This window comes from Hibiscus syriacus, unplaced genomic scaffold (assembly GCF_006381635.1).
Source record: "Hibiscus syriacus cultivar Baekdansim isolate YM2019G1 unplaced genomic scaffold, ASM638163v2 tig00110819_pilon, whole genome shotgun sequence".
NCBI lineage: Eukaryota > Viridiplantae > Streptophyta > Magnoliopsida > Malvales > Malvaceae > Hibiscus > Hibiscus syriacus.
In genome coordinates this window covers 115,829-142,702 of record NW_024062875.1, presented here as the reverse complement: position 1 = coordinate 142,702, position 26,874 = coordinate 115,829, and the positions used below count along the sequence as shown (strand labels likewise).

The 26,874-nt window shown below is 33.6% G+C and overlaps 4 protein-coding genes and 2 pseudogenes across 4 annotated transcripts in view; 4 read left to right on the top strand and 2 right to left on the bottom strand.

The window, feature by feature from the left end:
• LOC120142215 (translation initiation factor eIF-2B subunit gamma-like) overlaps window positions 1-9,971 on the top strand; it is a 34,315-nt gene extending 24,344 nt beyond the window's left edge. The window contains exons 2-15 of the mRNA XM_039156964.1: window positions 5,003-5,096; window positions 5,198-5,293; window positions 5,427-5,504; window positions 7,236-7,316; window positions 7,398-7,620; window positions 7,700-7,755; window positions 8,244-8,293; window positions 8,385-8,472; window positions 8,560-8,820; window positions 8,919-9,010; window positions 9,061-9,070; window positions 9,164-9,268; window positions 9,438-9,554; window positions 9,631-9,971. Coding sequence (XP_039012895.1) covers window positions 5,031-5,096; window positions 5,198-5,293; window positions 5,427-5,504; window positions 7,236-7,316; window positions 7,398-7,620; window positions 7,700-7,755; window positions 8,244-8,293; window positions 8,385-8,472; window positions 8,560-8,820; window positions 8,919-9,010; window positions 9,061-9,070; window positions 9,164-9,268; window positions 9,438-9,554; window positions 9,631-9,702 — 1,395 coding nt within the window. The 5' untranslated portion in view covers window positions 5,003-5,030 and the 3' untranslated portion in view covers window positions 9,703-9,971. The remainder of the gene's footprint in view (window positions 1-5,002; window positions 5,097-5,197; window positions 5,294-5,426; window positions 5,505-7,235; window positions 7,317-7,397; window positions 7,621-7,699; window positions 7,756-8,243; window positions 8,294-8,384; window positions 8,473-8,559; window positions 8,821-8,918; window positions 9,011-9,060; window positions 9,071-9,163; window positions 9,269-9,437; window positions 9,555-9,630) is intronic.
• On the bottom strand, window positions 655-3,376 carry LOC120142222 (annotated as a pseudogene).
• A 567-nt stretch (window positions 9,972-10,538) lies between the features above and the next one.
• Window positions 10,539-12,138, bottom strand: LOC120142046 (feruloyl CoA ortho-hydroxylase F6H1-3-like). The gene is made up of 2 exons (XM_039156803.1): window positions 11,597-12,138; window positions 10,539-11,362 (listed from the first exon to the last, which is right to left on the bottom strand). Exons 1-2 carry the CDS (start codon window positions 12,091-12,093, stop codon window positions 10,789-10,791), a joined length of 1,071 nt encoding a protein of 356 aa, XP_039012734.1. The 5' UTR covers window positions 12,094-12,138; the 3' UTR covers window positions 10,539-10,788.
• A 3,650-nt stretch (window positions 12,139-15,788) lies between these two features.
• LOC120142070 (cysteine proteinase inhibitor-like) lies at window positions 15,789-17,680 on the top strand. Its single transcript, XM_039156827.1, has 3 exons — window positions 15,789-15,948; window positions 16,054-16,252; window positions 17,422-17,680. The coding sequence occupies exons 1-2, from the start codon at window positions 15,847-15,849 to the stop codon at window positions 16,249-16,251; spliced, it is 300 nt and encodes a 99-aa protein (XP_039012758.1). The 5' UTR covers window positions 15,789-15,846; the 3' UTR covers window position 16,252; window positions 17,422-17,680.
• A 3,872-nt stretch (window positions 17,681-21,552) lies between these two features.
• LOC120142186 lies at window positions 21,553-23,634 on the top strand (annotated as a pseudogene).
• Window positions 23,635-24,800: 1,166 nt separating this feature from the next.
• Window positions 24,801-25,157, top strand: LOC120142090 (probable E3 ubiquitin-protein ligase ATL44). Its single transcript, XM_039156853.1, has one exon. The coding sequence runs from the start codon at window positions 24,801-24,803 to the stop codon at window positions 25,155-25,157; it is 357 nt and encodes a 118-aa protein (XP_039012784.1).
• The last annotated feature ends 1,717 nt before the right edge of the window (window positions 25,158-26,874 follow it).

Below are 26,874 nucleotides of genomic sequence, written 5' to 3'. Positions count from 1 at the left end.
ATTGAAAGAAACATAAAGAATCTTTACCCTTCCGGCCGGCTCTCATTTTGCTTGTTTTTATTGGGTTTTCTCTAGAATTGTATTATTCTATATGTTCATTGTGCAACTTGCCATGATTATCCGAGTAATGATGTCCCCTGCCAAACCTAACTGTGCCATCAAGATGCCTCCTAACAAACCACGTGTTATCATATGTTCCTATCATCTAATCCAACATATGGTCCAATCCATAGAGAAAAGGTTCACCCAGAAATTTTAAAAATCAGTAAATAATAGATAAAACATAAATTTAAGTGCCATTGACGGCCGGCAGGAGCAGCAGTCTTTCATGGTGGTTAAAATTTTCTCAGGTTTGCTGCCTAAAAAAATCAACACAAACACAGAATTATCGAGAATAAAAAGTCGGTACTTATACATTGTCACAGTCTTTATCGATCTCTACATTGGTTGTTACAGTTTTGTCACCAAAGAATCTATTGTTTAAATGGTTGGAAGAAGCATGTGGTCCTGAATCCTCCTCACATTCACTCTGGCATCATCGGATCATCGATTGATTGGCAAGAAAGTGAAGGCGGTCCACGGTGATTCTCATGTGAATCTTGAAATGCTACATAATGAAACTTTTTTTTTTATCAAAACAGTAAAACATTAGAATTGGTGCAAACAACACTTTCTGATGAACATTAATTAGAGCCAATGTTGCATTACAAATGAGAAAGAAGAATCAACCACACTTTGTTAATATCAAATTCCTAGTAAGTCCTACTTCAAAAGATCATAAAAAACATGATCGAATCCTACTCCAAAAGGATCATAAAAGAAACATGATCACCCCTTTGCAAATTAACATGATCACAAAATAACCCGAAAAGCATCGAGATATAACAGCCACTAGTCATAAAAACATCCGGTAAATCACTATCCATGATGCATCGGCATCGGCAAAAGGCTTTTTGCTGGTGCAAGAAGGGCCACGGCATCGCTTTCTGGACTAGAGAATTTCCGATATAATGCCTTAAGTTTACTATCTGCAGCTGTTGAGTGGAATTTAACCAAGAGTTTTGCACCATTCCTGTTACAGCACACATCATCAGATGCCACATATTGATCGGAATTGGAAACTAAAAGGAAAGGGAAAATGGGAGAGGGGTAGACTACATACATCAGGTGGTTTTCCGAGTAGCCGGTGTGGTGCTTCAGAGTCTCACTCCACAGAGGGCGTTTCCCAAGGGTGCATCTCGCAGCATACACCGCCGCCGCAGCTAACATTGATGGACAATATATAACCGCAGTCGGGTATTGCATCAGACCAAGCTCAGCAAGGTAAAACGCCAAATTCTCCACCTGCATTCATTATCACCGAAATTGAAACAAATTACTATAATAACTAGTCCAAATCTTTGAAGAACCAAATTCTGAAAGGATAATGAGGTTATAAATTTTTACCTTATCATCAGATGGAATAGAGGCTTTGATAAACTTGTTCAAGATTGCTTTCTCCATGACCAAGACCTGCTCTCTAGCATAAGCATTGTCTGATATGAAAACAAAGTCCCTGACCTGAAAAATTGAAACCGAGAAGGTAAAAATGTAAGAGAAACAGCAATATCAACAAAAAGAACAAAGCCTCCCAATTATACAAGTGTACACACAAAAAGTGTACCTCTGGTGCCCAAATCTCTTCATACTTGCATGCTATGAGCATTGCACTAATGCCTACCAATTGCAGTTCCTTTCTTTGTACAACCTTCATCGAAAGAAATCGATCGAGGATATTCATGGTAAGATAGAGTGTTTCCGGCATAAGCTCGAATTTGCGATGGACTTCAATCAACCAGTCAACCAGGATCGATCTCATCTTGACATTAATATCTGGCTGCAAATCCATATAGTCTCGTGCTCGACCCTCATTCTGCATTAAAATACTTGTGATATTACCATATTTCATTTACAGCAGGGAAAAAAATTATTAAGAAAAAGTGAAAGATTATTACTTCCGTCCGTTTGTAGAACTTGTAGATATCATCCACATATTCAGTGCCAGCCAACTCATTACCAATTATTAAGAAAAAGTGAAAGATTATTACTTCCGTCCGTTTGTAGAACTTGTAGATATCATCCACATATTCAGTGCCAGCCAACTCATTACCACCATCCACTCCATCAATGTCCTCAATTGAAACATTAAGCTTATTCATAAATTCACAAACAGCCTGAAACCACATCAATTCAACCCACAAACAGTAAACAACACAAGGATAACAAACCAACAAAAAAACAAATTCTATATGTACATGTATACGTATATGTATGTGTTACCTTGCAGAGAGGATAGAAGTGAGGGTTTTGACTTGCTTCCTTGAAGATCCTTGTCCTTTGCTAACATGTTTACTTTTCTCAGTTTTATCATCCGAGCTTATTACGATCACATCCTCAGGTTTTGGTTTGTCAACTACCTTCCTTTGGGGTCCTCTCACAGCTTGTGCAACCACAACAACTCCTTCAGTGATTGGTTTCTACAAGTAAAACCAAAAGCAATTAGTGATTTGGTAATTTTTGCAAGTATCAGCACCTATAATTAAAGTGAGAAGATGAAAAGAACAAAGTTTTGTGTTTAATGGAATAACCATACCTTGTGCTGCTCGTTCATCGACAAAATTGCCAATGTCTTCAAGAACTCTTCGATTCCTTCCTTCTGCTTTTGCATGCATCTGCTGCTTCACTTCTCCTGGAAGCAAAAAAGTATAAAATTGTCAGTTTTTCAAGAAAAATACAAGCAAACCACTGATTCAACAAAAACGGAATAATAAAAAAAATACAAGCCAAGCAAAACCACTGATTTAACTAAAGGAAATTAGAAAAATACAAGCATAAAAGTCTCAGAAGATCATTCAAATAATAAAACAAAATAGTGGTGATTTTTAAAGAACCAATCAAAATCCTAGAACTGATTCAACAAAAATGAAATATCATCAAAATCGAACCAAACAGAACTATATAATGACATAAACCAAAAGAATCCCATGATCAGTGAAAAAATCTCGCAATTCAAACGAAAAAACACAGAGCAACACCCAGAAAGAATCAATATCCAAGATTTAAAGAACAACCATTGTTTTCATGCTGAGGAACCATAGCTCTGGACGCCATCTCTGGTCCTTCTTCTTGTTCTACGACCTGGCTTAAAACCCCACCGATTCTGGCAAACAAGGAAGAAAGGAACACCCGAAGACGGCTTCCTCGCGCCTCCTCCTCTTCTGGGTCTCTTCTAGTCGCCACCCTACTACAATTCTTGTCGTCACTGCCAAACAAACAAATTAGAAAACCTTGTTCGTTGCTTTTGTTGTCCCTTTCTTCTTGTTTTCAATTTTTTATTGGATCTTTTTCTTTTGGTAATACGAATGGGTTGACTGTTTGTAATTTTTTAACCAGTAGCTCAGTTCTCCCTTTTTAAGCAGAGTTTTTACGAAGGGACACTTCTATCTAACGGTATAAGTTTTTGAAATCCAGTTTCTGGCCGTTTGATTGAACTAGAATCTAACGGCTATCAACGCCTTATTTTTGGAATTTGGTAGCCGTTGAAGTGTACGTGTCATGGTTACATGGCTTAAAAAGTTGGGTCGGGCTGAAATCAATTATGATTAGGGTAATTAATCTATTGGTCATTGAGTTATATGGTCAATTCGATTTTGACCACTGAGTAAAATATTTTGTTAATTAAGACATTATATTTTTATTTTCAAATCAATCAAACCACTTTTCGTTTATTAGTTAATAAAATAATTGAAGCGGCAGGTTTTCTTGAATTTCATATAATGAAATTTAGTATCTAAAATTTACACATTTAATCAATTTAGTTATAATTTTAGATAATTCAACAAATTTAACCTCGAAATTTTAAAACATTAGTAGTTTGACCCAATCATTCTCTCCCTCCAATCTTATATTGTCGTTATTAATGATTATTTTTAATAACGATAATTTCGATCATTGAATAACATATGTCTCTCTTTTTCTTTCTTTTTTATTTTAGCCTTTTTTGAAGCACTCTTCGTAATTCAAATGTATTTTCACGAGTCAACAATCGTTACGATTATACATTATCATATAATTTTTTTAGAAGTTAAATTGCAAATTACTCTCTTCACCTTGTATTCAGTTTCTTATTTCATTTGTTCTTCGGGAGCAATTAGAGTAGTTGAAGATTCAATCGGAATTTTGAAAGAATCAAATGAATGGTCAATTACATTGAAAAATTAATTAGAGTGGTGGAGTCAATTTTTTCATTCCTACAAAGAGAAGACTGTAAATGAGACGAGACAGATCATGAGCTACTAGAGTTTGACTTAATTAAAGTTTGGTCAACACTTCAATTGAATGAACTCGATTCAAATTCTTAACGAGCTGAATTAAACTACTTGATACCCAACTCGAAAAGCTCACGAATAACTCAAAAAATATATTGAAATTTTCCATTAAATTATTAATAATATTAACAAATATATATTACTTTTATAAAAAATACAATATAAGAATTTTATGTAATTAAGATTCATGTTTGAGCTTTAATTGAGATAAATCTAAAAAAAATCAACTTCAAATTTCTTTGAATTCAAATAGAATTTCAATTTTTAATTTCGAGTGGAACTAGATAATTTTAAACTCGTAAAATTAAGTTAAATTTAATTTAAAACTTTTTAATGGAGGCAAACTCAAGAATACGGAGTACTGTTCGCTCATCTCGTTGAAGCCCTACCTACATAGAATTTAGTAATTTACGTTTCCTTAAAAGATCCAATTTCCCTAACGTTGCCTACAGCGCTCATAGCTTTAAGCAAAATGCATACAAAAGGGCCCCAACTCCCAAGAGCATGAAATTCCTTAAGCTCCCTTTTACTGCTGAAGAATCAAAACCCAAAATATATAACTATTATATTTAGTTGAATCTTTGTTCATTCCTAGATTCACCAAAACTCTTCCTATAATTCCGTTTTTTTATTCTTCATTTCTTAAGCTTTATCCCTTCGGAAATGGATTTTCAAGTGGTTGTTTTAGCCGGTGGCAATTCGAAGAATCTGACTCCCCTTGTTTCCAAGGTCTTCCATCCCACTTGTTTGGATTTCAAAAATAAGAAGAAAATTTATTAATTTCATTAATCTTTTTTATTATTTGTGTTCCTTGAAATGCTTGCTTGCAGGACGTGCCTAAACCGCTTCTTCTGGTAGCCAACCGCCCTGTTCTTTATTATGTTCTACACCAATTGAGACAAAGCAACCTCAAAGATCTCATTGTTGTAAGAAAAGAAAATGTCTTCTTTTCTCTGTCTTGTAAGGGTTGTGATGTTTTAAATGGACATTAACATTATTTATAGTTTTAGGGTTTTTGATTTTGTTGTGAATGTTTGGGCCTTTGGGGGTGGCACATAGGTGGTTGAAGGGGAAGATGCAGCGCTTCTTGTTGGGGAATGGATTTCTAAGACTTTCGAAGATGGACTACATGTCGAGGTACTTAAACTTTTTTTAGCTTTAATATTTTTATGGTATAAAGGGAGTTAGTTTTGCACCTTTTTGTAGTTTCATGTATAATTAGATCAAGCTTTAGGAAGTTACATGGAGCAACAAAGCAAGATTTGTAACTTTAGATGACAGAAATATCAAATGCGGTGGAATAGTCTGAGATATATCTCTTGTAGCAGATCTTGTGCATTGACTTGTTATGATCTTTGAAACATTGCCAATAATGAGTTTGATAACAACAAGATAATTTCCCCTTTTGTATGGGGTGTGGTTGGGTGCATTCTACAATGGGAAACTTAATTAAGCTCATTATTTTTGCTTGCAATGGACTCTATAATAGTGTTCTTTCTGTGTTGCTTGATTGGACCTGAAATTTGAATTCTGCCTTAGTTTGGCTGAATATTGCCTTATATGGTTGAGGGCTTTGCAAGGCTGTAAATCTGTTATGATAAAGGAAAAAAATCAGGATTTGTCAATACATCATCCATTACTTTTATGCTACGTTTGGTAGGAGTGCTAGTACATGAGTTAGCAATAAACTAACTTCACTTGGTAATTTGTAGCCACTCACATGACTAAATTTGAACAAAGAGAAGGAACAAATATTGCTTTTTTTGAATAGGTATTATTTGTTACTTGAGTTTTTACTCATCTTTCCAATTTCGAGTTTAGATTTGTACTAATTCTTCTTCATGTTATGACAAACTATTTTAACAACTCGTGAAATAGTTAAGCTTTTCATTGTCTTCTTACTTATGTCACCAAATATAGCATTAGTGTTTACAATTATTGTAATGGTTTAATTTTTAGAATATTGAACTAAATGATGCAGGAATGGAAGCAGACGTTTTCCTGTTATGGTATTTTAGTTTGAACAGTTTAGATTGCTTATATATAGGAGCAAATAGGGATTTTATCCATTATGGTTTTGCTCATTTTGACCCATTCTTATGGGTTTCACGTCTTTCATCCGTATATTTAGTCTTATGTTATCTAGTTCTTGAAAAACCTGGTAAAGTTAATTATTTTGGTATCTTGAGGACCACACTGCATAGCTCCATGAAGTGTAATGTCTTGTTCTGATTTGTCTTCCCAAAAGATATATCTTTGATTAATAAGTAGGCTTTCAAATGCTTTAATATTTCTAAGGATGGTTTCTGAACAAATGTTTTTATTGTAATTCTCATCACTTTCTCAATGCTGTTAAAGTCCTATTTCTGTTCTTAATTTTTGCAATCAGTACTTCTCATTGTTAGAATTTTGTTACTGTCATTTATCTCAAGCCTCCTAATCGTGGTTTTACATGTTTGATTTTGTAGAATCTGTGTCTCATCACTTTCTCTTTTTCAATGCTGTTAAAGTCCTATATCTGTTCTCAAATCTCAATTTTTGCAACCAGTACTGCTCAATATCAGAATTTGTTATTATCGTTAATTTCAAGCCTCCTAATTATGTTCTATTTTGTAGAATCTGTTGACACTGTGTCCTGGATTTCTATCCGAGAACATAGCTGATGTTAAAAAGAATAGATTTACTTTGCAATATTCTACTTGTTTTCACATGCAAAATCCCTTTATCACTTCACTTCTTTTTTCATGAATGTCTTTTAAGGTTGTAAAGTTGCATTTCATTCTTGTGACTATCAATTTGTATTTTTAGTGAGATACTCTCATTTCCTAGTATAATGACTAATTGGTTCCTTCTTATCTGATGTTGCAGATTGCTGCAGTCCCAGAGGATATTGGAACAGCTGGGGCACTTAGGGCAATCTCACACCGCCTCACTGCAAAAGACATTTTGGTTAGAGTTTTTTAATTACTTGTGTTTGATTTTCCAAACGAACTAGTTTCTTTCTTTACAGCCTTCTTCATTTTCCCGTAGGTTGTGAGTGGTGATCTTGTTTCTGATGTTCCTCCTGTTGCAGTTGCTGCCACCCATAGGCGACATGATGCTGCAGTGACTGCAATGCTTTGCTCTGTTCCTGTTAGTGGATCTTCGGAGTCGGGATCTTCTGGTGGAAAAGACAAAACCAAAAAACCAGGACGATACAACGTCATTGGACTGGACCCTTGCAAACAGTTTTTATTACACATAGCAACAGGTTAGACTTCTAACATTCTGTTCTATTTGGTGCTTTAATTGGGCTGGATTCTTACTAAGAATCTTTTACTACAATGTAGGCGCTGAAATTGAGAAAGATTCTCGACTTCAGAAGCACATACTCCATGCAGTAGGCCAGGTATTGCTTGCAATCAGTCCATTTACTTTTCTTACACACTTCAGCCAATGACTACTAATGCCCTCTTTGGTGGAGTACAGTGATAATACAATTGTGTGCTACTGCATACGAGTTTAGAGGCTCAATTTTTTATTTAAAGCAAAACATATTTTGCCGATTGGCCCATCTGCCCATTTAAAGGCTTATGATATTCTTTATGGCCAATAATTTATATGCTACAATGCTTCTGAGAAGCGTTCATATTATTACAATAAAATGTCTGTTTGGTAACATGGCTTGTCATTTTTATCCACCATTGTCTAGTCATATTATTCTTTGCCATATCCCTGTGCTTGCATCCTCCCTCTATCTATATATACATGTTTGCACATGCATTTATTTTCCTTTGCCAAAGAGAAAAGTAAAAGAAAAATTTTCCTTTTGCAAATGGCTTATATTTGTTTGACATTCTATTGATTATTCTCATTTACCTTTTATATTTTATATAGATGGAAATTCGATCTGATCTGATGGATGCACACATGTATGCGTTCAAGAGGTTGGTTCCTCATCTCGCCCTGGTTGCTTTGAAATCAGCTTTTAGATATGGGCTCCGTTTTCGAATAATTCCTTGTTATATTTCCGCTCAGATCTGTTCTGCAAGAAGTTTTAGACCAAAAGGATACTTTTCAAAGCTTGAAACAGGACATAGTTCCTTACCTAGTCCGGAGCCAGCTGGTTGGTATCATTACATTTTAGATGTTCACAGGCCACATTTATAACTGGGTATCTAATTTTTGTTCCGGATTCTTTTATAACTATCAGAAATCAGAGGCCTTGTTAAATGGAATTCCACAAGTAGAGGAAAATGATAATGAGAAGCTTAGTTCCCTGAACAATCAAGTTTTGGTCTCCCAAATCCTTGCTAATGCATCTACCCAGAGCTTTCATGAACGCTATTCTATGGAGCCTGATGGTTCTTCCCGGACTCGGAAAACCCATAAATGTTGTGCTTATATTGCAAGCAACAGCAGTTATTGTGTTCGCTTAAATTCCATTCAAGCATTCATGGACATCAATCGAGATGTGAGAGCTATTTTTCGTTTTGTTTTCTTATTTGCACTCTGCTTTTTCTAATCCACTTTGTATTTCGTAAATAACTTATTCTATCTCAAACATTTCAGGTCACTGGTGAAGCATATCATCTGTTAATTGATACATCCTCAGATCATGATAATATTATAAGTCCTTCACCGAAGCTTGGAACCAAACTACTGTAAGCCTAAATCACCAGCAAAACTTTCAGAATTATTTTGAATCAATTAGGATAACAACTGTTGGTGTTATGATGAATAATGTAATGAAAATGCAGGTTTTGACTTACATGCTATATACCTGCAAACTAGGCCTTATCTTTCTATGATTTTAGGTGGGACCACACTGTATGCTGGGGGACGGTTCAGAAATGAGTGACAAATGCCAAGTAAAAAGATCTGTGATTGGCCGTCACTGTCGGATAGGTTCCCATGTTAAGGTACGGTGATTTCTCTAATCATGATAGGCAAGTGAATAGCAAAAGGTAATTTTGACGCTTTCAGTAAAGCTTGTCCCAAATGATCTTTTCATTCCCTAATTTAAAAATAAAAGTATGAAGCTTAGTTTTTTTGTTCAGTAGCTCAAAATATCTTTCCATGCATATGCAGATTGTCAATTCAGTTGTAATGAATCATGTCACAATAGGCGATGGCTGCATAATTCAAGGTTCCGTGATTTGCAACAATGTACAGCTTCAAGAGCGTGTTGTATTGAAGGATTGCCTAGTAATGCTCCCTCTCAAGTAAACTTTACATACATATGAAGAGTAAACTAGTTTTACTAATTTTGTCATTCTTTTAGGTTGGGGCAGGTTTTGTAGTTACCATGGGAAACGAGTATAAAGGAGAATCTTTGGCTAGGAAAGGGAAATGATTGAAGGCTGTTGTATCCCAGAAATGCAAGAAAAAGGCCAGTCTCTACTCATTTCATTTTCATGGTGCTATTTCGGACATGCTTTGCTGAAACCACTGATGCTAGCAAAATGCGATCTTTGACAAGTGAAGGTAAGGCAATGTTAATGACTATATTTTTCTGCTCTCCATTTTATTCTCTTTGAATGTTGCTTGAACTTGATGGGGTCATCCCGCTGTTTATTTTTCACAAGACTAAAAATGATATATAGACTAATCCCTGTTTTGGCTTATGTTTTGGATGTTCTTATTTTACTAGTTTCTGGTGCATAGTTTTCCTGTTAACCAAGAATTTAGTCGGATAATATCATCTGTGTTAACCAAGACTAAAAATGAAAAAGGTAAGAGTATTAGACAGGAGTATGTATCCAATTTATTCCAAGATTTTTCAAGGATTTACTTGCAAAAGATAGCAGCTCTGGACTCCAAACTCAAATAAGCAATAAATTTGAGCAACTGTTTTGCATGTCCGTCCTTGGATGATAGTAGGGGTTCAGTCAAGCAAAGTTATATGAAGCCTGAACTTAATTAATCAGGCTTCACTTTTAAAGTTGCAGCTTGGTTTGAGATAGAAATTGAATAGATAAGGTGTGCTCAATTAAGCTTATTTAATAGCCAAAAACGAACTCAACTTTTATACTTCTCCGAACTTTATTATTTACATTCAAGCTCGAGTTCAATTTGGGATTTTTACCAATATCACCTATTTTCAATAAGTTGATAAACAATAAAGTCAATTTCAGTATATAAGATGGGAGACAAATAGTGATCAAATTGATGCTCTTGTCATACAACAAAAACATTTCGTTTAGGCGAGGCTCACTTGATCATGTTCACAAAACAAACCACATGATTAAATCTCTCTCTTCACTAGTAAGAAAAAGATTATATCCAACTGTGTTTCTCAATATTTGAGCTTATTTCACGTTACATGTTTTGTAGATCGACTCCATACTATATTGCACGTTACTTCACACTAAGCTTATTTCATGTTTATGTTTCCATAATCACTGTAATATCAGCAAAGATACTGCCATAGAGGGATTGATCATATCCGGGCAAAGTCTATTGTTTTCTTTCCTTCATGTTTCTTGCTGAAAAAGTACTTGGAATAATCGGAGAAGACAACTTCCTTATACAATGGTTGCTCCCCGCTTTCTAGCACTTCTGGCAAAGGACCAAAAACGACATCCGCTCCTAGATCCAAAAAAATGGGCACTGAAACTCTATCCTTGCTTCCATTGGCAACCACCCGATGTTCAATGCTCTTGTACCTGTCGTTGCTCATTATCTGTAGAATGTCTCCCACGTTGATTACAAGAGCCCCATTGACTGGTGGAACATGAATCCAGCTATTGTCATCGGTTGCTCGAACATAAAGGCCGCCATTTTCATCTTGTAGGAGAGTAGTGATTGTCGATATATCAGAGTGAGGGAATACTCCTCCTGTGAGGTCTGGCTTCAGGCAGTGTGGATAGTAATTTAGGTTAACCACCGGTGAAACTATTAACGGATATTCTCTAGTTTTGTCTCTCTCTTTCACCTTAAGTCCCTTCAATAGGACCTCCAGCAGCTTCCTTATCACAGGCTTTGCACTCTCCAAATATTTCACCACTTCATCCCTGTAAACAAGCATAGATCCATCCGATCCTCTCAAGTACCCCGTTTTTTTAATGGCGCAAATGTCTTAAGAAGCAGCTGAAAATTAACATCTAAGAACCCTAACTCTAGATGAAGATGATTACACCCCCAAAGGGGAAGCAAAGAACATATTTATAACCATTACAAAAAGCTTGAATTGAACATTTGTAGACGCTTAATGCATAATTAAAGCAAAAGGGTCGAACACAAATTACCTGCAAACAGGGGGCCATAAGGGAAATGATTCCAGATCCCGAGGACTACAACGAAAGCTGAGGAAATCTTTCCACTCAAAAACAGTCTCTGCTAGCGGAGCAAAACTTGTTTTCAAAGCCACTGTTTCAGTCGGCGAATTCCCAACCCAGTACTTCTTTCTCTCTTCATTTGGTAACCCAAAGAACCTATGAGAGGCTTCTTTGACGGCGTCGAGAACTTCCAAGGGAACTCCATGGTTAATTATCTGAAAGAAACCCCACTCTTCGGCAGCTTTGCAGATCGATTCGGTTACCTTTGGGTCGTCCCAATTGGAAACATCAATTACCGGAATGGAGTGGTGATTCGAGATGTTGTTTGGTTCCAATCTTTCCTCTAGTGGTAGAATATAAAGCTCGGGAACGGTTTCAATACCTGTATCGACTAAACCCTTAATTCCATTTCTTTTGTTTACGACGAAATCGATTATTTTTTCCGAGTTGGGTTCTCTTGGGGGCATTGTTGGAGATGTAAGATTTTCCTAGTTTGGATAAGAATAGACAAAGACTATATGGTGCTTTTTGTATGGTAGAAACATAAGGTGCATATATACTATATAAATTTGTAATTCATAAATATTATTATAAAAATTTATAAGTATATATTTTTTAACACTAAGATACAATTAAAATATATAACCCATATGATGAGTTTTCTTTTATTCTGTTCAAACATGATAAGTTTTTTTAGTTTCTACTATAGCTTTTATGGAATGTTATAAATACATTTTTCATGTGATTTTTATATCACATTATCATGGAATTTCTACGCTCACCAAAATCATCTTACGCTTGTCTTTCCGATTTAAAGTTTAAATTTAGTTTAATAAAAAAAAGTTTAAATATGGTTTGAATTCTAATTAAGAATTTCAGTTAAATGTGTTGCATGTACATGCTGGCTGTGTTGTTGTTCGTTTTCATGGAGGGTATATTGTCCTGTTATGGTATTCCATAGACATGGCACCCTCTTTTTCTTCCATTAGGTTTATGGGGTTTTTTAAATGAGGTTCATGTCTATGTCTTATTAGGTTTATGGGGTTTTTTAAATGAGGTTCATGTCTATGTCTTATTTTGTATGTGTTCATAATAAAATCGTACATTTTAAAAAAAAGAATTTCATTTAGATTTAATTCTAGGCTTAATATGAAAATAAGTGTTCAAATTATATTGTTTTTCCTATTTAAGTGTCTAAATTATTTTTAAAAAAATCTAAGAGTCTAATGTTACAAATGTTACTATTTTAAGTGTCCCGATCGTAACAACAGTTAAAAATTTCATTAAGTGACATGTGTCAGATAATTTTAGAGAGTTTATTTAAAAAACCTTAAAAATAAATTATTATATTAAAAATAATTTAAAAAAATCACCCCCACACAGCTTCCCCTCCCTCTCCCTCTCGTCCCCGCTCCCCCTCCCTCCCCAGTCCCCTCTCACCCACTGTCCCCCGTCCCCTTTACCCAATATTTTTTAACAACCCTTTATCCAATATTAGTATTTGGTGACGGTGGTCAGAATGATTTCAAAGGTTAATGATGGTATTGTGTCGTCAGGTGACTATGTTGCTGATGGAGGTTTGAGTCGACGAAAAGACGACAAATGACGATGGCCGATATGAGTATAGGGATTGGAATAAAGAATTTTAAAGTTATGAATTTTTTTAAAGATTTTCAAAAACTTTAGATTCTTTTCAAAAAAGAAATTATATTTTTAAGGTTTTTTTATTTTAAATAAAACTTTTCTAAATTACCAACAAGATACTTATCGCTTAACGAAATTTAATATGGTTATAGTAAGACGCTTAAAATGGTAACGTTTGTAACATTATACACTTAAATTGACCAACAAATAATTTATACACTTAAATAGGAAAAAAGAGTATAATTTAAACATTATTTTATATTAAAACTAAATTCTCCTGCCATCAAATTTAATCAATTAGTATTTTATATCGATATGTTTATTTCGATTATGGGACATTGAATTCTCTATAAGAGATGCAACTAGTTAACCTAGCCTAGTTGGACTTTATTGGGCAAAATTAGTTTGTCCAAAATATTCTTCAACTAAATTATTTTATAAGCGCGCACTATAATGTTTATGTATTCTGTTTCACATGTCGGTTTACTATTTATTTATTTTTATGACAATAAAAATGTTGTTGAACTGATATGAAATATATATTTAAAATTGTTATTTCGATCATCCAAGTTTTTCTCATAATTAATATCAAAATAATAAACTTAATTTCATGTTTAGTTTTGTCGGATCGATTATCCATTTGTAATATTTCATCCTAAATTTTCTTTTATTTAATCTATATTTCTTTTAAGATATAAATATTTTATCTTATATTTGTTTTATCTCGTCAAAAAGTGTGAGTATTAATTTTTTTTTATTTAAATTTTATAATCATAACTTTCTCGAAGTCATTGAATATTTTTAGATTATTTTAAGTGAATATCATGTTGTCCACATATAAGCATTTCATCATAGTATTGTCACTTTCAATTTTTTTCTATACGAGACATGCTCGTATGAAATTTTTAACAAATTTATTTTTGTAAAAGTACATGGGGCTTGAACCTCAACGGTTGTTTAGTAAACAGATTATGAGTACCAAAAAATAAATGATTTTTGGTGAATTTAGGACTTGAACCTCATACTTTCCTTACAAATCTCAAAATATTTAGTTATTGGACTAGTTTATAAATGTATTCATATTCCATTAATATTAATATTTAATTTGTATAACTGTTAAATTAAAAAAATATTAATAGAATGAGAAATTATGGAAACTAAGATAATAAAATAGATTAATTTAAAAATCAAAATACTCTAAATATTTTATCTCTACTATTTTATACGTTTTGATTTCCCATTTTCTCTCAAATATAAAATCAAGTCGAAAATAAATCCTCCAATCGAGAAACTTAACGCAGAATTACTATAAAAAAATGGTGGAAACTAATGCTTTTAATAAATGAAAACAAATAACACTTTTAAATTAAATCATAAAAAATAAAGAGAAACTTTTATAAATTAAAAAAAAGAAAATTTGAATGAAATAAAAATAAATGTGAAATAATAGTATATTATATGAAATTTTGTCATCTATTGAATAATAAATAATAATGTTAGTGATGTACGAATCAAGTAGTCTATGTGGTAAAAGAATTGTTGTAATTTCTTGAAGACTCGTATTTGAACACCATAAACATCAGGGATGAGAGGTTTATAATTATTTTTAAACAAATAATATCTTGTATTTATCCTAAATTTATGAAAATGATAATAATAATAATATTAACGATAGATACGAACTTATAATTTTATATTAGAATTAAAACTTTTAGGAAATTATATTATAAATTTAAGACAGCTCATTTTCTTAAAGGATACATTCCATCACGACTCACGACGCTTAAGCCTGAAGCTAAGTAGACTATTGGGAAATACCATGGGCCACCATGCACTGAATAACTCCTTTTATTCTAGATTTTTGACTTTTATAAAGCTTACGCGTTAAGAAAGGTCCTTGAATTCCAAAAATATTTTCCCAAAGGAAAATTTAAAAAGAAAGGTTAAATTTTGTACAAAGTCCTCTTACAATTCGTTTTTAGTAGATTTAATCTCTTTACTATACTTTGATCAATTATAATCATCGACTCTTCAATATATGTATTTTCGGTCCAATGCTAATTTTCATAATTTTTTACATCATCATCCAGTATTTTAAGAATTGATATTAAAATGTTTATAAAAGTTGTATATCTCATACGGTTGAAGAAAATCATTTAATTTAGAACCATGTGTACCATAATATCATAAATAATAGGTACTAAATCTCTTAAGTAAGATCAGATATTCAAATTTTGACGTTTGTGAATATAACAACCTAGATTAAGATAGTCTTCTCACCTGTGCAATATCTAATCTAAATTACTCAATTAATATATCAGATATCGATGATTATTTCAATAATAATAATTATTATTAAATTTAAATATAAACCTGAAAAGCTAGACTCAATTAAAATTTTATAAAACTTAACTAAAAAATAAATAAAAACAAAATAACTTATATTTCTCAATCCTAAAAATATCTCTTTTTGTCATTTCTCCGACTCTTGTTGTATAAAAGAACAAATGCTTGGGTATCCGAGCTTCAGCAGTACACATCAAATTATCGTCTCATCACAAGAAAAAAAGAGAGAAATGGCTACTCTGGGTGGAATTAGCCAGGTTGAAGGAAGCGCCAATAGCCTTGAGATTGAAAACCTGGCTCGTTTTGCTGTAGATGAACACAACAAGAAGGGGGTATGTTTGTTTTCTTTATAATCTCAATCTACGTGTGAATTGTATATAAATTATTGTCAGTTAATGGGTTTACTTTATTTTATTTTTGGGGGTTTGGAATTATAGAATGCGATGCTGCAGTTTAAGAAAGTGACGAACGTGAAGCAACAGGTGGTTTCCGGTACTATGTATTACATAACATTGGAGGTGATGGATGGTGACAAGTTGAAAGTTTATGAATCCAAGGTGTGGGAGAAGCCATGGATGAATTTCAAGGAGTTGCAGGATTTCAAGCTTATTGGCGATGCCACAGCCTCCGCTTGAGGTTAAGCTCAATCCCATTCTTAATTTTGTCCCTTTTCTTACTCTAAACGATTAAATGAAAATATGGGTTTTCATTAGATTGGGTAGTTGTAAGATTTTTTTATTTGAATTCATTAATACAACCAAGTCTGAATATTAACTCAACCCACACCCACAAATTATAGAGAGTTGGAAAACAAATTGATTATTTGGGTTATCTTTGGTTCATCAGAATTGAATTTTGAACTGTTGATTGAGCCATCGAGGCTTACTTTGCCAAGTTTTTGTTGGGATTCAGTTGATTTAACAACAGTTATTTTTTTTTCCTTTCAATGTGTGGTTGCATGTGCATGTTGTTGCTTCATTGATATGTTTGGTTATACGCCAATTAAATTTCTCGGAGTATAAACTAAGGAGAGGAGATTGAACTTTTAGGATAATTTTTTCTATGTTTGGTCTCGTTAACACAACATCCATTCGAGGCTTAGGGAGTTGGGATAGTGCAAGAAGTATGCAAGGAGCAAAAGAATGAACTTATAGCACCAAGAGGAATAGGATAAGTAGTGTTCAGTGAGCAACCTTTGTTTGGTTATAAACTGTATTAACTAAAACCTGAAGGTTTTGCTTAGTTGATTGGAAAAGTGGAAGGATGGACGGTATGAATGAAAAAGTGGAAAGAAAATAAATTTTGAGGGGGTGTTTGGTAAGGAAAAGAAGTTAGTGAAATAGAAACATAGTAGTGACATGTGCAATTAGTTATCTGGCTTGCTTTGTTTTGTAGGTTTGGAATATGAAAAATTGAATATTCCTTCCGTAGTCCTGTCTTATACATGCTTTTGCTAGTGTTACTATTCGGGAAGGAAACAAATTGTTCTACAATCTGGTGCTATTCGATAATGGTTGTCAATTTAATGTGTAACCTTAGGGACTGATAGACAGTCTCTGGATGAAAGAGTAGGTCTTCATCTGAATCCCCAAAACCCCATCACCACAAGATTTGAAACATTGGGGAAATTTGTATTAGGTTTCACTATCGATAATTATGTTGCTTTTTCTGTTTTATATTTTCGTCTCTGTTTCCATTCCATGCTTCGGAAATCCTGTATGCTATTTTCAAGTCATCCTATTGAATAGACCTAGTTGTGGGTTAGTTTTATTAGTAACACTATTGTCTTTGTTTTTCTTATTCAGGTGACCGGAGATTGTAAGGGGGAGGATATCAGGATACCGACGGCGGGCCTTGCCTTTAAATAAATGTAACAATGCTTTAAAATTCATTTGGATTTAAAGTGTACTAAATTCAGTGGTACTAAACTTAAGCTTACCTAGAATAATGAATAATGTAAATTGATGCAGCAAAGTTCAAAATTACCTGTCTCCCTTTTACCCTATTTTCTTATGTAGTTGTTTCTAAAGATGAATTAAAATTAGTATGATTCCATTGTCTGAAGTTAATCTTCACACATCCTTCCATCTCCATGACTTCCAATCTACTATATATATATTTTTATATAAAAAATTTGACATTTTCATGTGATGATATCATGTGTGTTGCGTTTCCATGGTGTGTTGGGTTTACCATGTCATCTTCTCCATTCGTGTGGCATCTGCCTAGGCTGTTCCACGCATGGAGTCCCAGCTGGTGCTCGGACACCACCGTGGCTAATGCTGTTGGCTCCCGTACCGGCATTCGACTTCCAATGTCCACGCTCTTTCATATTAGTTTAAATATTTATTTAACAAGTCGAAGTCGGTTTTAGCCTTGAGGTTGTTCATCTGGTCGCTTTTCTCAATTTTGCATGTGATTTGGACTGATCTATTACAGCTGTGCATGTTCTTGGTGCTGGGAATAAAGTTGCGCATGTTTTGGCTAGAATGGCGTGGAGTGTGTCTACTGGACAGACTGCATGTGTTTTCAGGACCTCCGGATGAGATTATAAGGCTGTTTTCCTGATGATTGGATAGAATTGGCATAAAAGTTATTAACATAAAACAGGTGAACATAAATAAAGTTTTAAGTGGGTACAAAACAGGAAAATAGAAAACTGATATAAAGAAATTCAGGTTTTACTATGGACATTTATTTAGTCATTTACCTCCCTTGGGAATAAGTTACATCTGTCACTGGATTCTACTATCACTGTCACGTGATTTAATTATTTTTATTTGTAATCAAAATAAATAAATCAAAGTCAATTTAATCAATTAAAACATTTAAATTTCAAAAATCGAAGCTAAATTGATAAAATGATTTAATCAATTTTTATAATTGAATTTAAATATAAAAATAATTTAAATCGAAAAAAATAAATTAGACCTATTAAATTAACTTAATCAATTTCTACTAGACTTAATGAGATAGTTAATGTAGATATAGATATAGATATAGATATAGTCTTATAGATATTATGGTAATGAAACGAAAAGAAAATAATGTAATAATAAAATTGACAGTGATAATAAAAATTATTCTTAATAAATAAAAGGAACGTAAAAGATGGGAAGAAGGGTGTAATATAGACAATTGAATATTCTCCTATTTGCTGAGTAATTTATTTTGATTTTCTATTGCAAATAGAAAATGGGTAAACTACATCATTGGTCGCCAATTATCACATCTTTTTATTTTCGTCATCAAACTATTTTTCTAGAAATTTAATCACTGATTTTATTTTTTCTATTTAAATTACCGATTGTTAAGTTTTACCAGAAGATGATTGTTTAAAAAAGGGGAAATTAAGAGGATCAAATTATAAATAAATTAAAAAATAAATTAAATTTTATAATATATGAATCAAATTAATAGAGTATATAATTTTTAAAAACTAAAATTATATTGTACTGGACAACATCATTATTTCTTTTAAAACTTAACAGTTAATTATAAAAACAGAAAAGAAATAAACTTAGTGACTGAATTTGTGTAAAAAATAGTTTAATGAACAAAATAAAAAATCAATAATAATTGAGCGGCTAACAATAGTTTACCCAAAGAAAAAAGAAAAAAAATAAGAACAAAACCCTAATCCCGTCGGTTTAGTTTCAGCCTCGAAAAACCTATCTTTCTCTCTCTTCTTCGTTTGTCTCGTCGCATCCAGCTCTCTCAAAGTCTCAACCATAAGTCCATCAATCTCTATCGTTCGATCCATCCCCAACCCTTCCATTCAATCCAGGTATTCCGATTATTGTCATCCCCTCTTTGATTTATTTATTTATTTTTGGAATTCATTGTTTTATTATATAGGAAAGCTTGTTTGATAGATCATGTGGGTGAACCCTTCTCTCTTTTAGAAATATCTATTGAATCTGCAGTCGTTTTACCGGAAGAATCGTGCTTGTTTGGGTAATTTCCGATCGAATCGTCTTGTTGGAATCTTCTTCTTAGAAATAGGGGAAATGGAATACCTAGTTGGAATATGATATCTGAATGCATGCATTATCGATTTAGGAAAATGAAAACCTAAATTTTATAGTTTTGTGATCCAATTGTTGGATTATTTATATAAACAAGATTCGTCTGTTTTAGTCTCTTTGCTATTGGATTTGGTTTTGGGGAAATAGGTTCTATTGTGATCCGAACTCAGAAAACGTGTGGTGTTAGTCTGCAGCTTATCTTATGTTTCAATTCCTTCTTGATTGCATGAATTTTGACTTCTTGGCAAAGTAATATCTTGTCTCTCTTTTTCTAGATTAGAGAGGCAGGTGTAGGAAGACTTCACTATACTAATTGATTCATAGAGAAGCAGTTCTATTATCTGCTTTAAGGAATTGCAAAAGTGAGAAACTCGGGAAACTGTGTTTTGAAAACCAAGAGAAGAAGCAGTCTTTTACGTGTTAGGATTTATTTAGCATTCTAAAAAAGTCAGGATTATTTTGAATATGATTGGTGATAATTTGTTTGCATTGGTAAAATATAATATAAGGGAGAGGTAGAAAAAGTGCCTCCAAAGAAGCAGGATCCCAGCCACAGTTTTGTTTTCATGTCTCTAGTATATTAATTGCAAGTACTCTACATTCTATTACACGCCCAACAAAGTAATATTGAATTTGGTGAGCAGTGAGCAAGATCTGTAATTTTCAACCGTGGTATTGAAGCATTATAATAAGAATACATTGTGTTAGGGTAAATGCATCATGGTTAAAAGATGAAGCCAAGAATTTCTTAGATCAGATCAATAAATGGTTTCATTTATTTTATATTTTTGGATAATTGTATTTATCTGAGGTGATAGAGTTAGGAACCAACTGTATCCTTAAGTGTAGAGGAAGGAGCATGAGAATAAGTTATCTCTTGTATCATGCCAAACCAACGAATTTCAAAATTCCTAATTCAAGTCCGAGGATAAAGAACTTTCTTGTAAGCATATATATGTTTGAGTTGTAAGTTCCTGGTCTGTAGTTGAAACTTTGGTGTATGATGAGAGGAATAAGATCTTTGAATAGGTTAGAGAGCTGGAGCTATCATGAAAAAATATCTGTAAGAAAAAACAATGTTTGGAAGGGCTTCTGAAAGATATTTGCAATTTTTATTCCATTGTCTTTCTTTGTTGGATTATTAAGATATAATTATTTTTCGTGTCCTGTGGGGGAAATCCTTCTTCAAAAGATTGTTTTGGGAGTTTGATGTATGTTAATCTGGTGTGCTTCATTGTTGAAAAATCTGACCGTACCGGCCTGTCGACTGGGTTCAACTTAGAATCGGAGGACTGGTATAGTACATTGAACCAGAGATTTACTGAACTGGTAAAAAAGTTCAACCTGCTTTAGGTTATTTTCTTTTTCCTTTTTTTGTAAGTGTTGAGATTTGAACTACTTTATTTTATATTAAAAACTATACCAATAAGTCAGACACATTTATATTAATGATTTACTATATTATTATTTAATATTAAAATAAATTATTTGATATTTTAAGATTAAATTTGCTGGACCAACCAAGCATTATTACTGAAAACTAGTGAGCAATAGTGAAAAGTGGAAGACAATAAGCAAAATTACCATCCAAAATAGAGCCTAAATTTCATTGCTTTGTTGCTGGTATATATCATTTTGGGAACATTTTTACTTGGGGTATAATTTTTAGGTTTAACTTTGATATGCTTTTTCAATTAGGTCCAGGAACAACATTGTATGTTTTTGTCTAGTGTTTGGTTTGAAGCTTTTTGATTCCATGACATTTTATATTTATTTTAAAACCATCAGTGTTTGTGTTTGATGAGCTTTTCGCAAGAAGTGACTTTTTCGTTTCTTCCTTTCATCGGTTTTTGCTGCTTAAAACCTGATTGATTTTTAGTAAATTGTTGTCTAAACATTTCAGAACCATAATTGGCCACAACAATGTCTCCTGCATCCAAGTCCAAATCTAAGGATAAAAGGTTGGCAATGAATCTCAGAAGACTCCTTCAAAACCTTCAGGACCTGCTAATGCAGGTAGTGGTGTTCCAGCTAGTGCATATAATCCTCTTTTAGGAACATTCCATACCATTGAAACAGCACTGCCGTCCTCTGCTTCACCTCTTCAAAACAATGGTCGTTTCAAAAACATAGAGACAGATGAGCATTTGAGAGGCTCACTTGGAGCTGGGGTCGAGTATGATTCTGTTTCCAATAATGATAGCTTGTCTGGTGAATCAGAAGATCACAAAGAGAAATCATCTAATCCTCCCGTCAAGCAAGAAGTCATACCAGGAGCTGACAATGATAAACGGGAGAAAATTCGTCAAAAGAATGAGAGGAAACATCAGCGTCAGAAGGAGAAGCGAGTTCAGGAGTTGCATGAGCGGTGCAGTGGCTATCTCATGTCAAGAAAGCTTGAAGCTCTTGCTCAGCAGCTTGTAGCTATGGGATTTCCACATGAACGGTCAATAATGGCTCTTATATTGAATGAAGGCAAAGTGGAGGAATCTGTGGCATGGCTTTTTGAAGGAGGGGAAGAAGCAGTTAAGCATAAAGAATCAACTATCAGTGATGGGAACTTGAAAATTGACATATCGGACGAGCTTGCACGGATTGCTGATATGGAAATCAGATACAAGTGTTCAAAGCAGGAGGTTGAAAGAGCAATTGTTGCTGCTGAAGGTGATCTAGACAGTGCAGCGGAAGCCTTAAGTACTCTGAAGCTAGATCCGCCTACACCAAAGACAGAAGAAAGTGGTGATCCCCTGAGTACCAATAAAGTATCGATAGCAGCTAGTCAAAACCTATTTGTAAGGCCACAACCAAAGCCAAACCCAACTGCAACACAACAAAGAGATGAGAAGGATTTTAACTATACAAAAGCAGCAGTTACAGGGGGAGGTTCTTCAGAATCTACGAATAGAAGTTTCCAGCCTTTGAAGAGAATACTACCAAAAATAGAATGGGCAAAACCCCAACAAAGTGCTGTTCCAGATGACAAAAGGTGGCCAAGTTCTGGATCAAATCCCTCTGTTTCTTATTCCTTGGCTTCACATTTGCAGGCCTCACCTCCACCAGCAAAAACAGAAAGCCGTTATGTGGCTGTGGGAAATGATTATAAGAACTTTCAGCCTTCAATTAGGGAACCGGTTATAATGATGCAGCGACCTCAATCTTTAAATCCAAAGCAGGTTCCAGCTACAAGTATAAGCTCGTCTCCTCCTGGAACAACCTCCTTTATGTATCCTACCAGTAGTGTTGAAATACCAAAATCTAATTGCTCTATGCCCATATTCCGAGTGCTAGAAGCCTCAGTTCCAGTGGATTAAGTTCAAATCAGATGCATCACCAGCTTATTATCCCCAACAGCGACAGTTCACATTTGGCAGTGGTCCTGGAGAATCTCCACGAACTAGTCGAGGAAATGGTTTGTGGAGTAGAACAGGTGCATCATCAATGCTTGCGCCTGCATCCTCACTTGGACTTTTCACCGGTTTGAATTCTACTATTACATCAGGAGCCTCTTCTCGGGTTGACTGGACCAGTGGTAGCTCAATGGAACAGTTGGACTATACCAATATTGATTGGAGCTTGGATAGGGGGTTGTCTTCTCCAAGTCTTGCTGGAATTTGGCCTGGACCGACATCTTCGAATAGCTCAAACATTTATCACCCTAATACAAATGGATTAAATGCTAAACCAGCAATGAGATTGATGCCTTCTAATGGGAATGGTGTATCCATTGCGGGTTTCCTGGATGGTGGAGTGGTTCCTACAGAAAGTTCAACAGTTGGCTCGCATGAGTGGACTTCACCATTTGAAGGGAAAGATCTCTTTAGCTTACCCAGACAGTTTGTTTCTTCTCCCTCACTCTAGGTTAGGGAAAAGATTTTATGAAATAAAAAAAAAGACAAAATGTGCTTGGATTTGATGGTTAATGTTGGTTCTTGTGATGCTAATGTGTTGATTTGATTGATTGCTGGTGAATATCTTTCGAGTGAGAAAAAAATCCTATAATATATTAAAAAATTATTTCATATAGCTGAAATAGACATACAGGTTTCAAAAATGAAAGCGTTCTCAAGTATATACACATTAAAACTATTAGTATTATATAGTTTGATTGGTTGAATGGAATAGGAATGATGTCACTTGAACGAAACACAATCATTATTTACATTCTAGCGACCTAAATATGCAATCTAAATATTCAATGTCATTGACATTAAAACTTTAAAAGCTGTATGATTATCTATATAACATTAAAACTTTGCATGAATATATTTAGAGTTTACATCATACGTTCTCCAACAATGATCATCATTTTAAATTGGTCCTTTTTCTTTTGAATATTCCAATTTTATCCTTAAATTATGAATTTATTTTAAATTAGCCTTTAAAATTTTGAATATTCCAATTTCATCCCCCAAACTTTGACCCCTTTAAATTGGTCCCAAAACTTTTGAATCTTTCAATTTCATCCCTAAAGTCATACAAATATGTAATTAGTTTCAAGCATAGTTTAACTTAAATTTTTCTCTCAAACATATAACAATATAACTTGGCCTAACGATTTTTAACAAAGGATGTGATTAGTATATATGTATAGTTTAGGATGAAAATAGAAATGTACAAAAGTTTGGGAATCAATTTAGAATGAAGGTCATATTTTAAGGATGAAAATGAAATATTTAAAAGTTTAAGGACTAATTTAGATTGATAGTCATAGTTTAGGGATAAAATTAGAATGTTTCAAAAATAAAATTAATTTAAAATAAGTCATATTTTAAGAATATTTAACGCAATAACTCTTATATTCATCTAAAAATACAAAAAATATCATATCCATGTATCAAAAATTCTAATCAAAATAAGGTAATAACACCAAATACACTAATAAAAAAAATATACTTGGCAATGTCGGTTTGTAATTCTTGCTAAGCACACATGCCAACCCCTATAAAATACTACTTGTTTGTCCTGTTTATCTCTATTTCTTCTTCGATAACTTTCGGATTTACGTATGGTTTTTAATTCACCGTCGCCGCCATGAGTATCGTTAAACAAATAGCGACCATGGAACCCGAAACCCTGAACAGGTTAAGCAACTCTGAACAATTATCAACTTCCGATGATGATTCTGACGATCCAAGAAGGTTGACAATTTTTCAGGGATGTTGGACGCTGGACGAACGGGGTTCATATGGTGCGACGGCATGAAAACGAGGCTGGTCAAGTCGAGGGCTTGTGAGGCCAACCGAGACTTGGAAACTACGTTAATGGAAGTCAAGTACGAGGTGGCGACTGAACTGGCTAAAATCTTGTCGAAAAGTATCGACCCTGCGTTTGCCGGTAGTGAAGGTGTGAAAATAGTAGAGGAAGATGGCGGAGCTTGTGGGATTTGTCTTGAAGATATGGAGAAAGGAGAGGAAGTCAGAGCTCTAGCAGCGTGCGGCCATAAGTTCCGTTATTGTTGCATTTCCATGTGGGTTAAGAGGAAACAGGATTGCCCTTTGTGTAGATCTCCATGAAAACTGATAAATTCTTTTGAGTTTTACCTTTAGTTTTTCATGTTTACACCAAACATTTCATCTCATGTTCCTTTGGAAATTAGGGTTTTGTCTTGCCCTTTATGTTTTGTATGTTTTCATGGAATTTTATATATTTAGCTTATCGTACTGTATATATAAACTTATTTTTCAAAGTGTTAACACTTACATGGCCACAACCACGGCAGTTTTTACCACCCATCTGCTAGAATTTCATTTACAATTTTCATTAATTATGGCATTTAAAAATAAATTGATAGAGCCATCGATAATTTGAAATAAATAAATCCACGTCAGGTACGAGGTTAGGATTGCTATAAAAACATGCTAATGTCTCTTTCCATAACTCATACTAATGCTATTGATGGTTTTATATATCAGTAAACTGACTAATTAATCATTCTATACTGATTATTAAACATTTAAAAGAAATAATTTAGGAATCAAAGTATACTTTTAAGAATCAATATATTAATAAAACTTTATATATATATATATATATATTGATTGATAACGTATACAATAATAGTAGAGGATGATCAGAGGGTTCGTCTAGTGTGGGTCTGTCTTCTGGAGAAGAAGTGTGTTAGTATCATTATTCTCTGTTGCATGACTATTTATAATGCTCTAGACATGTGTTGTTTGGTAGTTGTCGTGACATTGATGTTGATTGACCTCCAAGGAAGTGATGATTTAGATTAGTTTGTCATCAAAATAGATCACATATATCAACAAATGGTTACTCGTGATCGTACGTGGGAGATGCTCGCAGGGTAGTAGGTGATTAACACGTAGTCGTTGCTGGTAGTTCGCAAGTCTGGGGGTTCGAATCTTATGTTCGCATACTTAAAGGTTCGCACGAAACATGTTAAATTTGTGAGTTAAAGGTTTGTATAGATCATGAACTCGCATATGATAACAGTATATATAATAAAAAATCATACATGATAATAATAATAATAATAATAATTTGAATTTATATATGACATAATACAAAAATAATATGAACATGACATGAATATATAAATAAAATAAATTATTAATATATAAACTTTAAATAAACTTATCTATATAAATTTAAGAATGAGACAAAAAATAATATAAAATGTCTCGCCTTGTATTTATTGTGAACCACTTGTCGCCATCTTTGTTTACGTATTTTGTATTCTTGGCGTTAATGTCTCATTGTATTTATTAGAAACATAGCTTCATGAGAAATGAGGCATTTTGTTCATAACTTCCGTAAACCAAGTCCCCCTTTCTCGTTGAATATATGCAAGGCGTCTAACAACAACCTTTTTCCTTGTGGAATATTGCAAAAAAAAAAAGATCATTTTATTTCTCTCTCGAGAAGCTGTAGTCAAATCGCAGAATGTTTGTTGGTTTATTGATGTACAATAGGTGGAGAGATAGTTTACGATTATTTAGACGGTGATTTAAGTGAGTTTCGTAAAAGATTAATTTTATAAGAAGAATAAAGAGAAAAATGTGAAAGTTTGATATTAATTTTGTCGCGAATGATAATTGGTGACTAACAACGATTGACTGACACTCACTGGCGGAGCCAACTTGTAATGACAACACAAAAATTTTAGATTTTTTTTATTATAAATTTAATATAAAGTGATTTTTTTAAAATAAAATTAATATATTTTTTAAAAGAATATTGACTTCCTTAAAACATAAATTGGCACTCATT